This window comes from Pristis pectinata, chromosome 37 (assembly GCF_009764475.1).
Source record: "Pristis pectinata isolate sPriPec2 chromosome 37, sPriPec2.1.pri, whole genome shotgun sequence".
Taxonomy (NCBI): Eukaryota; Metazoa; Chordata; class Chondrichthyes; order Rhinopristiformes; family Pristidae; genus Pristis; species Pristis pectinata.
This window is the reverse complement of record NC_067440.1, coordinates 9,425,049-9,438,760: the sequence shown is the minus strand read 5'-3', so window position 1 is coordinate 9,438,760 and position 13,712 is coordinate 9,425,049. Positions and strand designations below refer to the sequence as shown.

At 43.0% G+C, this 13,712-nt stretch overlaps 1 protein-coding gene across 11 annotated transcripts in view; it reads left to right on the top strand.

Annotated features, from left to right (window-relative positions):
• The first annotated feature begins 552 nt into the window (after positions 1-552).
• The window catches only part of LOC127586467 (GRB10-interacting GYF protein 2-like), a 90,463-nt gene continuing 77,303 nt past the window's right edge, over positions 553-13,712 (top strand). For 4 of the 11 annotated variants that reach the window (XM_052044454.1, XM_052044455.1, XM_052044453.1 and 1 more), the window contains exons 1-3: positions 553-669; positions 4,026-4,103; positions 4,457-4,620. Coding sequence is in view for 4 of the 11 variants with exons in the window: in XM_052044448.1 (XP_051900408.1) it covers positions 12,772-12,781 (10 nt within the window). In the remaining 7 variants the exon portion in view is untranslated. Of the gene's footprint in view, positions 670-4,025; positions 4,104-4,456; positions 4,621-5,028; positions 5,113-12,210; positions 12,782-13,712 lie in introns of those variants that run through there. The other 7 variants (XM_052044448.1, XM_052044457.1, XM_052044451.1 and 4 more) reach the window with 5 other exon arrangements.

The following is a 13,712-nucleotide window of genomic DNA, read 5'->3' as shown; positions in this document are numbered from 1 at the left end:
GCGGCGAGGGACGGGGACCCGGGTTCGGGCCGGGAGGGCGCGGCGAGGGGCGGGGACCCGGGTCCGGGCCGGGAGGGCGCGGCGAGGGGCGGGGACCCGGGTCCGGGGCGGGAGGGCGCGGCGAGGGACGGGGACCCGGGTCCGGGGCGGGAGGGCGCGGCGAGGGACGGGGCGGGAGGGAGCTGCGAGGGGCGGGGCCACCGGTCCGGGGCGGGAGGGCGCGGCGAGGGACGGGGACCCGGGTTCGGGCCGGGAGGGCGCGGCGAGGGGCGGGGACCCGGGTCCGGGGCGGGAGGGCGCGGCGAGGGACGGGGACCCGGGTCCGGGGCGGGAGGGCGCGGCGAGGGGCGGGGACCCGGGTCGGGCCGGGAGGGCGCGGCGAGGGACGGGGACCCGGGTCCGGGGCGGGAGGGCGCGGCGAGGGACGGGGACCCGGTCCGGTGGCCCCGCCCCTCCCCCCTCGCCGCCTCTTCCCGCGCCGCACGTGGCCCGGGACGGCCGACATCCGGGTCCCGGCGGCGGCTGCGCGCGGGGGTCACGTGAGCGGGTGCGCGGCGGCCATTTTAGAATCGGAGAATCCGCAGAGAAGCGGCGGCGGCGACAGTGTGTGTGAGTGAAGAAAGGGAGAGAGAGGCGGAGGCGGACCCGGACCACCCTGCTTCATCCCAGGTAACCCGCCATCGTCCGGACCTCATCCCGGGCTCGGTGCGGATGGGAAAAGAGCGAGACTCTCCACCTTCCTCATCCCGCTGCCCGGCTCCGCCCCTTCGGTTCCCTGGTAGGCCCCGCCGCGTCTCCCCGGCCTCGAGTGACTGCGGCTCCCGCTCGGTCTTCAGGAGAGCCCGAGGCCTCCCTCCAGCGAGCGAAGCCCATCGGAGGGAGAAGCAGCCGGTTGTCAGGGGGGAGAGGAAAGGAAAAACAATCCCGGCCCCAAACCGCCGTTCAAAATCAATAATTTTCCTCCCAGATGAATCTGTTTGCATTTACTTGAATTAAAAATGAACGCACAGTAAATTTGGAGAGTGGTGGATGGAAAACGGACGTGGCAGCTCTGCTTCCAGAGTTGTTTGGCAGTGAGGGGCCTTCTCACTGTTTGAGATGTCAAATGCCAGGCTTTTTTTTTGCATCAATGTTTCATTTATAATTAATAAACAACCCCTCCCCCCCCCAATAAAAACAGCCCCTCTCCCACATCCAAACAGATGGCAGTTTGTGTTACTTTGCAAGTTCTAAATGGGCATTTAAATTTAAAAAAAAGATCTCCCCATTTCTAAAGTAATATTTTGCATTATTTTATTATGCAAACTGAAATAGGTTTTGAATCAGGCTGCCTGCAGACCCTTTCTGCTCTGACCTTTGTCCCTTGTATTTTAAGTGGTCCCCACCGTATTTCTATCTCTTTCTCATTTGGGGCAGGTCTAAGTTGTGACTTTTTAACAACAGTGAGGGATCTTTGCATCTCGATCCCACCTCTCTGTTTGTGTGACCTTGATTGATATCTTGGGGTTAGAAGGGGGAAATGATCTTTTGTGGAAGGTAAACATTTCTGTGATTTCAGTCTTGTGCACTTCGGGGAATGTTTTGAAGAATTGAGGCTGTCTATAGTGGGGCCTGTTCCAGACTTAGTAACCGAAAGGGATCAAAAAATGTCTTCCTTGCATTTCGTTGTTATTGTCTTGTGTGTCGTGATATACTTCAAAAATAAAACAAAAAGTGCTGGCTTAACTTTAATGTGCTTTAACAGGTAATAGTAGTTCATAAACTGTAGATGGTCATTGTTTAAAATTGAGAGTTGTGTTTTGCACTTTAATTTTTTTGGCATCGTTCCATTGTTAAAGTACGCTTGTATGTTTAATGTATTTTCTTTGTGTAATGTAATTGCCGAGTAAACTTTGCAAATGTTATGTTATTGAGTTAATTTTGTTTTTATGTGGGCGTACAATGATTTTGTGGTTTCAAAACTGCTATAGCAAAATGGCTATCTGAGCTAAATGGTTTCTTTGCCTGTTGTGTTAATGAGGGACCAGCAAGATTTTTGTGTGTAGTGCTGTAGGTTTGAAATTGTGTCATTAACTCAGTTTAACCAGTGAAATCAGTTGCTGTTTACATGGGCCAGTTGTCCAAATTGAAATGTAAACATAACACTGGAAGTATTCTGCAGAACTAATTCTGATGGTCATTGATGTAAAATGCTAACTTTGTGTTCTGCTTCAAAGATGCTGCCTGACCAACAGAATTTTTGACAATTTCAGTTTTTAAGATCTCTAGCAGCTGCTGTTTTTTTTAATGTCGATGAATTGTTGACTGTTGCCTAAATGTCTTTACCTCAAATGAGAAGTCAGAATATCACATAACTTATAAGTGGACTGCTTGATTTTGTGCATGCATGCATGTATGTACACCAAGTTGACTTAGAGGAGCAGTTAATTTACATAGTGTGTGACTTCATTGGTATTGATGGAGATGATTAGAAACCCATGAGCTCCAACCTTACAATGACCCCTCACTAAGCTTTCTCTCCTGTCCTTTCCTGGCATCTCTCCCTCCACTTCCCAGCATTTCCTCCTCTCCTGGTTCCTGGAATTCCTTCCCTCTTCCTCCTTTTCCTGCCTCTACATCACAGCATTCCCCCCCCCCCCCCCCCCCCCCCCCCCAACCTCCACACTCCACCTCTTTATTTTCTCCCTCTGTTGCCTCTATTTGGATACTATGGTTTAATTTTCTGGCTGTCATCACATTTCACAGATCCCAATTTATAACAATGCTCCAAAATTAAACAATGTATTGTAAAATCCTGAGGTATAGGTGCATGTATCATCCAGATACAAAACATCATATGTCCCTATGATCCCATGTGACTGCGAGACATGAGTTGTCACAGACTTGAAACATCCCACTCCTACTTTGCAGGTGTCACTGGGAGATGATGCAGTAAAAAATCTTGGTAGTGTTTACTATGAGGGCTCTTTGCAGGCAGTCAAGACCTTTTGTGGCTTTGGAATACCATCAACGTCTTTCCCATTTGCTTTGCCTTTAGCTATGGTATCTATATAGCACCTAATAAGCAAACTTTCCCAGGAGCACTGTCAAATATGGAAGTATTAGGGCAGATGATTAAAAGCTTTGTTTAATGGTAGGGTTTAAGGAGCAATGAAAGATAAAGAATTTAGAGCAGTTTCCCTTGTTCAGGGCCTTGGCACCTGAACGAAATGTTGGGCTAAATTCAGGGGACCAGAATCAGATAAAGCAGAGGCCAGGGAGGGTAGGGGATGGGGATCTGGGAATTTGGGAATGAGGATGAGAATTTTTAAATGGTTTTCCTGTTAAGCAACTAAGTCTAGTTCAGTAAGTAAAGGGATATGATGGATGAACAGGATTTGGTGTATGTTAAGATACTGTTGGCATAGTTTTACAGTTATTAGGGGAACCCTAATATCAATCTGAGCTTTCACTGACTTTGAATAACTGAATCAATAGGGTCCACTAACATGGAGTCCTTTTCCTTCTATTCTCCTGCTCTATAACAGTTATTTTTCTTATATGGTGGAAGTGTGAATTCCTAGTGGGATACAATTGTACAAGCATAAGCAATTCTGCCGCATTTTGCGTCTGTTTTCTTGGGACCGTGGGCTGTATAATGAAAGTCCCACAGTAGTTGGCTTGTCCATTCAAATTAGGATAGTGTTGAGTCTGATTCCTGATCTGTACTATGTTAACTGACCTGAGGTCAACCTGAATTTATTTTGGCCATCATGGTTGAATCTAATGACCCCAACACCAGCAGCTTGGCTTTGACAGCCTGCTATGGTGGAATTGAAATTCAGTGCTTAAGCTTGCAGTTGAAGGATGGGCAGACATCTGTGATGTGCAACTGTTCCCTGAGGTGATTTGGTGCTTTCAGGAGAGCAAAAATCTTCAAGATGGCACACTTGATAAAATTGCTTGTGATGCTTATTGCCTATTTCACTTATTTTGGTTTGTCAGTAGGAATAACTCTACCTTTAATTTTTTTTTGTCTTTTACAGATTTATTTCTTTTAGGTGGTGGTGAGACATCAAGTCATCAGAACAATACTCTGCAAACCTATTCCTGGCTGTGGTGCAGTAAGTAACAGTTTCAAATTCAGTTTGTATTGTAGCAGTAAAGCTTTAGATTCAGTGTAATCAGTGGGATTTTAGTAACGTGTGATGGGAGTTTGTGAAATATTCATGGCCTGTCCACTTGAATTGAAAGCATTCAGTTTAAGTTATTGTCTTTCCAAGTTTGGATTGTCACAGCAGCAAATGCTTTTTAACACTGATAGTTGGCTGCATGAGAACAGCTTTAAGGGCTTTAATTCTTCCTTTCCATTATACTGATACACTACATGGACCCAATGCATTATGTTCATATATTTAAGCATGTGGAAACAAAGAGTTTAAGCACATCTCATGCATTGTGTGTTTCCTTTTTAAAGGTTTCATTAACACTTGGAATACTGTCCAAACAAAAACTAAAAGGACGCAGAGTTGATAATCCTCAACCTTCTGATGCACTAGTCTCTATGGCTGCCAGCGCTAGACTTCGTGTCAGACGCTGTCCCCACCAATATCTGAACTAAAACGTAAACTACAAAAACACGTAAGTAAATATGGCTAGATTTTGCAGTAAAATCAATGCAGGCTCAAAATCTGCATTTGCAGTAACTTCACTGGTGTTCCATTGTCACATAAGCTCTTGTCTCATTTCTGATTTTTAGAGCCACTTTTACGTGTGTTTAAAATAGCTTCTGTGGATCGAGAGAACTTTTAGGCCTGTCCCTTTATGAAACTTCAATTAGCGGCTGAGTTGTGTGGGCAGAGAATAAGCCAGGTTAATCCTTTAGCTGGGGTGGTGATAAGAAAAATGTGTAAAATAGAGAATGAAGTGCTGTCATCTATATACACAAAAAAAAAGAAGAAATGGGCAGCCTTCACTTGGGCAGGCAGGGAGCTTTATATTTTTCCCTTTTTAGTCTATTTTTAAAATTTTACCCCTTCCTAAAACCAGACTCTGAAGATGTGAATGCAAGTAGCAATGCATCCTGCAAGCCCCAAGGATTCACTGTTAGCACCTGAGCTGCGTGACCAAGCTGTGAGTATGGAGAGTAATTTTGGGTACCACACCGTAGAAGGGATACCATGGCCTTTCAGTGTGGTGTGTTTACCAGGATGATACTTGGATTCTAAAGATTAAAATACAATGACAATCACAGATTAGAAGATTAGATGAAAGTTCCTGATATATTGAGGAAAGCTGTTACTCCTGGTTGGAAGTTTGAGAATAAAGGCAGAGTCGAGAAACTAAGAGTTAGGTCTCCCATGGAGTTCGCAAATGCTTCTACATGCAGAGGGTAATGTAACTTTTATAACTCTTATGCAAATGGCAATAATCATAGAGTACACAGCATGGATAAAGGCCCTTCGGCCCAACTCGTCCATGCTGACCAAAGTGCCTTCCTGAGCTAGTCCCATCTGCTTGCATTTAGCCCATGTCCCTCTAAACCTTTCCTATCCACATATCTGTCCAAATATCTTTTAAACGTTGTAATTATACACGCATCTACCACTTCCCGTTCCATTTATCCACCATCCACTGTGCAGAAAAATTTGCCCCTAAGGTCCCCTTTAAATCTTTCCTGTCTCCCCTATAGCTTTACTCCTTCACCCTGGGAAAAAGATGGTGATCATCCATCATATCCCTCTCAATTTTATAAACCCCTATCAGGTCACCCCTCAGCGTCCTTTGCTCTAGGCAAAACAGTCCAAGCCTATCCAGTCTCTCCTTATAACTCAAGCCTTCCAATTCCAGCAACATCCTTTTGAATGTTTTCTGCACCCTCTCTGGCTTAAATCGCATCCTTCCTATAGTATGGAGACCAGAACTGCACACAGTATTCCAGAGGCAGTCTCACCAATGTCTTGTACAGCTGTATCATGATGTCCCAACTCTTTACATGGCTCATCCAATGAAGGCAAGTGTTATATATGCCTTTTTTATCATCTGGTCTATCTGTGTTGCCACTTTCAGTAGACTTGTATCTGTAGGGCTTTCTGTTCTACAATACTCCCCAGGGCCCTGATTTAACTTCCCAAACTGCATCACTTTACACTTGTCTGAATTAAATTCCATTTGCCGTTCCTTTGCTCACTTTCCCAGTTGATCTGTCCACCATGCCACCAATTTGGCGTCATCTGCAAATTTACTAATCATGTCACCGACGTTCTCATCCAAACTGCTAATATATATGACAAACGACAGGTGACCGATCCGTGCGGCATTCACAGGCCTCTATTCTGATAAACAGCCCTCCACTGCCACCCCTTCATCAAGTACCACCAAGGCACATTCCCACCCCCATCCCATGCTGGCAGGTCAGATCCACTTTCACAAAGGTAAACTCTCAGAAAGCGGTCAGCCCAGATGGGAGTCCCTCATTGGGTCTGAAATCGTGCCCCAATCGACTGGCCACTGTCGCCTTGTGTTGTGAACCATGAGGACGTAAATTGGTGGCATGCAGAAGCCCTGTGTAAGTAGCGGAAGGAGTGTACCACGTCACAAACTACCCACCCTCCTGTCCCATCCCTGGAAGAATTTGCGATTCCCTCGTTGGCCTTAACACCTTAAAATCAGAGTGCAAGCAACCTTGACGTCATAGGAATGTCTAAGGGGTGGCCAAATAGGTGGGATAATCTAAAGAGCCAGCTCCTGTTTGTGTTTTCCTATTATACATTGCTTATATTTCTAATTTCTTTGCTGAACATGCTCATTGCACAGTTACTGGGTGAGAACAGGATGCAATTGTGACTATTGAAGTATCATTCAGAAGCTTGATAAAGATTGGCCACTTTGTACCAAACAGTTGTTGATGTGGGATTATTCTCTGGCTCTTTAGGAATAGTGTAAAATTGCTTTTCTTGAAAGTGGCAATGAGAAGTGAGAAAACTGAAGAGTTAAGTAAAAATCAGACCAGAAACTTGTTCTCTTTTCCATAAAGTTTTCGCAGAAAATTAATGTTGATCCTATTCTTAACTGTGTACCAGAGCTGACTTCAGGCTTCTGTAGAATGTTGGATTACTGTTAAAAGTTAAATAGCTTTATCTGCTGAACAGGTTATGTGATTTTTCATGAACTTTGGCTTGAATAGTTACTAATGTGATTTTATTTAAAACTTGTTATTATTCAAGTGTTACACAATTGCATTTTGGGATATTATTTAAAGTGATTGAAAACTATTTTGCAATTGAGTTACATATTCCAAAATCACACGAATTCAAAGTAAGGTTTAAAACAAAAGACCAAAGTATGTATGCATCAAAACGTTAAGCAAGATGAACCAGTGTGGGGATGTCACAATCTGACGTCTGCTTCACACTGGTTTGCTCACCCAAACAGAATTCACAGCCCACCCAATCAATTTCTGCTGCTGCACTTGAGCCTCCTCTCATCTTTCCTCATCAGCTTATCCCTTTTCTCTTTTGGTTTATCCAGATTCCCCTTAAATGCACCCATTCTGCTCAACTGCTGTCTGTCACACAAGCACGCTCATATGCTTGACACACCCTGAGTAAAGAAACTTCTCAGTGTTTTTTAATTTTCTGGGGACTCCTCAGTTGTTGTCCTTCAATTTTTTTTCTCAAGTGAAAGTGCTGTTTGCTTATCCATAGCAAACTCTCTAAGATCACATCTCAGACCTATTAGCTGGGGTTGGAGTTTTCTCTTGCCTGATTTCAGGAGGCTGTTTCTATTGTATAGGCACAATATCTGGTGCCTGCAGAAACTATATTCCTGAGAGAAGAATATTGGAGGGTGTTATTTAACAAAATAACACACATTTTGTTAACAGACCTGCTCAGTCCCACATGTTGAGGTGTTAATTTGGTTTAGAGAAACACGGGGTTAACCAGGAAATCAACTGGCAAGCAGATTTTAAGGAAGTGTCTGTGGATTGTAAATTTCAGGAATTGCAAGCTGAGAAGAAAACTGGGCAATTTTTGCTGCAAAATGTGACTTGACCAAAAAGTTGGACCAAAAACAGCCAATCTCCGGGGGCTCTTCGTTTGTTTTTATTGTACTATTGGCCTTGGAAGTCTCTTGGTTTGATTTTTAAACTGATTAGAGAAATCTGTCCAGTTTTGGTCCTATGAGTCATGTTGTTAATACCCCTGTGTTGCACTTTTATGTATTGAGCTGTGGGGACTCGAACCAAAATGTAAAATTCCTGGACTATAGTAGGAGTGATCAACACCTGTATCTAAGAAAATATAAGGGAGGCAAAAATTGCAGATGTTGGAAATCTGAACTCAGTAAATGTGGGAATGTTTAGCAGGTCGGTTAGTGCCCTTAGAGAATAAGAATTAATGTTATGTGTTTATAACAGTTCATCAGAGCCCCAAACCTGGAGTAACCTGTAATATATAGAGAAATTAGAAATGAAAAGCATGTTAATTGTTAATAATGTAAATCAAATTGATTAACAATTGAGCTGATCTTTGCCACTTTGACTCTTCACGTTAGGAATGATCAGTGCAGGCATAACAACAGTGTGCAAGTACTTGGCTTGGAAAATTGGAGAGTGGTTTTACAGCCAATTTTTCAGCTGGCATGTTTGGTTGTGAGGGTGCGATTTCCTCTTTCGAATCATCAGCTGCAATTGTAGACACCTTGGAACTTAAGCACTGGGAACTTTAATGGACCCATGGCCATTGATGTGGTAAATTTAAGTGGGTGACTAGTGATTGAAGACCTTGTATTTAGATAGAGTTCTGCCTGCAAAATACCATTTTCTTTCCTTCCAAGTCTTCGAACTGGAACGTCCTCTCCTTTGGGCTTTCTCCTACAGACTATTACAACTGAAGCTCGGTTTCTTTTCTCTCCCCCTCTTTCAATATTACATTTTCTGCTTTTGTGCTACACAGTTGACCTTGGGATTTCACTGAGGTTTCTTTGTATTGTGACGAATCCTGGTTTATAGAAGACAAGTATTAGTGGTGTATAGAAGATTCTATTTTCTCCGCCTCTCAACAAGCCCAGTATATGAAGTAACTACACCACAGTCCCTTTGGTTGCTTGGCTGTTGTGCTATCTTCAGCAAATCTTTGTGATGAGGACATCAGTCATCTGTGGCACTGGAGTCTGGTGTAAATAAAAAGACTTGCATCTGTAGAATGTCCTTCACAACTTCCATATCCTAGAACATCAGGAATAGCAGCAAGCACAGGCCATTCTGCCCTTTGAGCCTCCTGCACCCTTCATTGTGATGATGACTTGATATTCTACCCCGTATTCAGTTTTGCGTACTAACCCCTTAGTATTTGTAAACGTTGGCTGGGGCACGAGAGAGCTTTCCTTGTTCAAGGTAGTGAATGTTCGAGGCTTTATGGCTTCCTGAGAATAGGGACTCTTTAATGTTTCATCCCAAAAGTATTGCCCTAAACTGTCGGTCTAGAGTTTTGTGTTCGTGTTTCTCGGCTGAGACTCAGGCCAATAGCCTTCTAAATTGGAGAGGCAAAAGAATGCTGCACAATGAGCTGTGGTCAACACACGTGTCCTAAAGCACCTGTAGTGAAACTCTCATAGTTGTTGGTGTAATACTTCAGTTAATATGTACAACAGTGCAAATAGTAATTTGGATTATAACCAGCTAACAACCATTAGTCCAAGCCATGTAGAGGAGATAGGGATGTTTACATATTGATCAACATGTAGCTTCTTAAGAAAATTTGTGAATTGTCATGGTTAGTATTGTTTTGTGTGGAGTTAGTACAAATTACTAATTGTTTCTGTGGGAGCATTTTTTTTACTCGAGTAGTGTAACTCATGCATTTGTACCCCATGGTTGAAATTGGACCAAGTGAAATGTGTATCAACTTATGACCTTTTATGTTTCTTTTTTACTTGTGCTATTTTTATTCTTGTGTCTGTTCCTTGTAGCCTTGCCTCTAGCTGCAGCTAAAATATGATCCATGGTACTTTCAAGCTGGTGTTGGTACTTGCTCTAACTTGCTTTGTAAATCTGACTTGACTTGTGTAAATACTGAGCGTGGCTTGTGAATGGTATGGGCATCTGAACTGCCTTTGTTCTGTTGATGGGCACTAGGATTCTTCTATTTAAAAATGTTTGCTTCCTCCATTCCTCAAACTGTGATTTACCATGACCCTTCCCCTCCGTCTTTCTCCCCCCTCCCCCCCACCACCAAGTCATTGATTCCTATAATGACCACTCATTTCCACAGTCCTTGCTTTTTTCATTTGTTCATGAGATAGAAGATGTCAGCAAGGCCAGGATTTATTTCTTGTCCTTAATTGCTTTGGGGTAGGTGCTGGTGAGCTGCTTTCCTTCGTGAACAGCTGTTACCTTTGAGTCCTAGGATTTTGATCCAACAATGTGGAATCGCAATATATTTGCAAGTCAGGCTGCTGTATGCCTTGTGTGTGGTGGTGCATTTTCTAGGCGCTGCATACTGCAGTCTCATTATGCCATAGATGGATGATAGGAATGTTTAGTGTGATGGTTGGGGTAATGATCAATGTGGATTGCTCTTGGTAGGATTGAGTTGAGTTCATCCATACAATTCGAGAGCTCAACTTGACCTTACTTGGGAAATCCACTCCTGATTTGTTCTGTTGTGTTGCAAAGGTTTTGGGGAATCCTGAGGTGACTCACTCAATAGAATACTAGGCCTTTTTGGCAGGCAATTTGAATACACTCAGGCTCCCACAAAGGAGTAAGATGAGATCAGCTGATCAGCTTCATTGGTATGTTGATCGGAGAGGTAAATGTTAGCTAGACATCAGGAGAATTCCCCATCTCTTTTTGACTAGGTTTTATTGCCTTTTATTTGTATGTGACCAAATAGCTAGAACCTTGCTCTGATACTTCATCCAAAGGAAGATGTAGGTTTCAGCTTCATTCCTTAAGTATAAAATATGGGTAGTTAGTGACTGCTGCTTTGTCTGAGATGCCATCTTTCAGACAAGAAGCCATGTAAAGGCTTCGTCCTCTTTTGTGGTTATGTCTAGAAGATCCCTTGGCACTATTTGAAGAGGAGCAAGGAAGAGGTTTTCACTTCTTTCACATGCTAACCTTGGCCAGCATCACTGATTATTTATCTGAGCCATGACTTTTCTGACCAGAGCATTTCTTGGACCTTAATGTGTTTGAATTGGCTGAATCACTTCCCCAGCTGCCTTTGCAGATTGCAATGAAGTAGAATTTGGACCAAATGCTAACTCTCAAAGATATAGGAAATACTTTTAAAGAGATGGTGACAGGGAAAATACCAAGTAGTGATCATCTTGTCACTTTAGCATTGTGTCACTCTTTAGCATTTCTTTTTGCACTACTACAGATTACACAACAATCTTTGCACCATTCTGTTATTTCATGCTTGCTGCTGTGTTCATTCTTGTATTTATTATTACCTTGTACACTGTTTACTCTGAGCTTCACGCAAGCAAGGAATTTCATTGCACTCTGGTGTATATGACAATAAACTAATCTGAATTGGATACTTCCAGAACTTCTAAAGCCAGAGGAGGTCTGGGAAGGGAAGGAAGCTGGTAAATGTGAGCCATGCACTTCTCTGCACCTGCAGTGAAAATGCCTCGGATCTGAAAGATGAAAAAGATAGTTGCCCTACATTACCATTTATATCTGCTGGTCGTCAAGATGTTTGCAAGGGTCCTCTTGGAAAAGTTGATTTCTTGCTGGAAAAATTTAACCCGAGAGCTAGTGTGAATTTGGAGCAGGACTGACGAGTTCTTTCTACGCTTGTTACAAGAAAAAAATCCATGACTTACAGACAGCTCACTTGTGTAGCATTTATTGACGGCAAAAGGTCTTTGACGTGATGAGCAGGAATGGCATCTACAAGATCTGTTTAACTTTTGCTGTCCAATAAAAGATATTCTCCTTATTCCAAGAATTCCATGTGAAATGAAGGCAGAATGAGAATTAAATATTTTTATTGGTATGGAGCAAGGCTGCATTTTGGTGCCTATTATCTTAGGCATTCTTTAATCTGTGCTTTTCAAAACTATCATTCTGGTTTGATTGAATCAAATTTGACAGCACTTGTTCAGCATCAGGCAGTTTTAGAGTAAAAAAAAATGTCTTATTTGGCTCAGTATTTGAGATCTATTTGCAGAATCCACATCCGTCTCTAACTTGCCTGATAAATTGCAGATCATGATAAACACGTTCTCTGGATGCACCAATTTGTCATCAACGTTTCACCCAAAAACTGAACCAAGAATGAAGCTCTGGCCAGTTTTGGACCTCTGCCATCTCGACTCTTCTCCGCTAACTTGAACCTTGACAGACGGCATTACAGAAATGAGTGAAGTCTCTATCACTTTTGACAAACTTACCTCGTATGTCTTGGAGCAACAAATTACTAGCCCTGAACACACATTAGGCTTGTGGCCTCTTTACCCTTTTTCACTTGTGACAGTTGGATCAGATTGAAGCTCCAGCTTCCTACGTTTAGTCTCAGAAAAATCCTTGGAGTCATTTAGTCCCAACCGGTCATTAACAGTATAATCAAGACAACGACCCTAGTGTTTGCAGGCTATGCTGGATACATGGGCTTCACTGGCACACTCTCCATATCAACTTTCAAAGGTTGCATTCTAAGGCCATCTCGAGAACTGTCTGCATTAAAGTTCTAGTGGTAGAAGATAAAGCAAGCTCTCAATTCAACGTTTCCACTGACAACTGGAGGAATCCATGTTCACAGTCATTTGGACAAGATGAATCCAGGTAGGTGGGGTTACTATTTAAAAAATCTGGCTGAGCCCCTTCTATCTTCTGGCAAGTGGGTTTGTAGTCACTGGAGGAATATTTCCAAATTCGGCATCAAACTGTTCTCCCATATCACTGCCAAGCAACACTGATTTACTGATTTTTTTTTTGTCTCATCTCCTTTCATTTGTCAATATGTTGGACATCCTTCCAAGTTCCCTACGTCATGATGATAACATTACTTCAAAAATAAATTTGAGCAGTGTTTTGCAATGTCCAAAGATGTATGATCCTCTGCAAGAAAAAAAAACTTCCATCCTAAACGAGCAGCTCCTTATTCTGGATCATTTTCTATCAGAATCTTGAGTTTCAGTAAGATTACCTGTCATTTTTCTGAAGTCTGATGGGTAAAGACCCAACCTGCTTGGTTCCTCTGAAGACAACCCCACCATCCCAGGAATCAAAATGAATCTGCTTTGAACTGCCTTCAATGCAAGAATGTCCTTCCTTAAATCAAACCAAAATTGTATGCAGTGCTCTAGGTATGGCATTGCCAACAATTTGTACACAATTGTTGCAGGCACAGTAGTGTAGCGGTTAACGTAACGCTTTACAGCGCCAGTGACCTGGGCTCAAATCCGGCTGCTGCCTGTAAGGAGTTTGTATGTTCTTCCCGTGTCTGCGTGGGTTTCCGCCAGATGCTCCGGTTTCCTCCCACATTCCGTTCCAAAGATGTACAGGTTAGGAAGTTGTGGGCATGGTATGTTGGCGCCGGAAGCGTGGCGACACTTGCAGGCTGCCCCCAGAACACTACGCAAAACGATGTATTTCACTGTGTTTCGATGTACATGTAACTAATAAAGGTATATTATCTACTGTTATAGAAGACTTCCTTATTTCTGTATTCCATTTACCTTGCAGTAAATGCAGTTTAAAAACTTGTCCACAG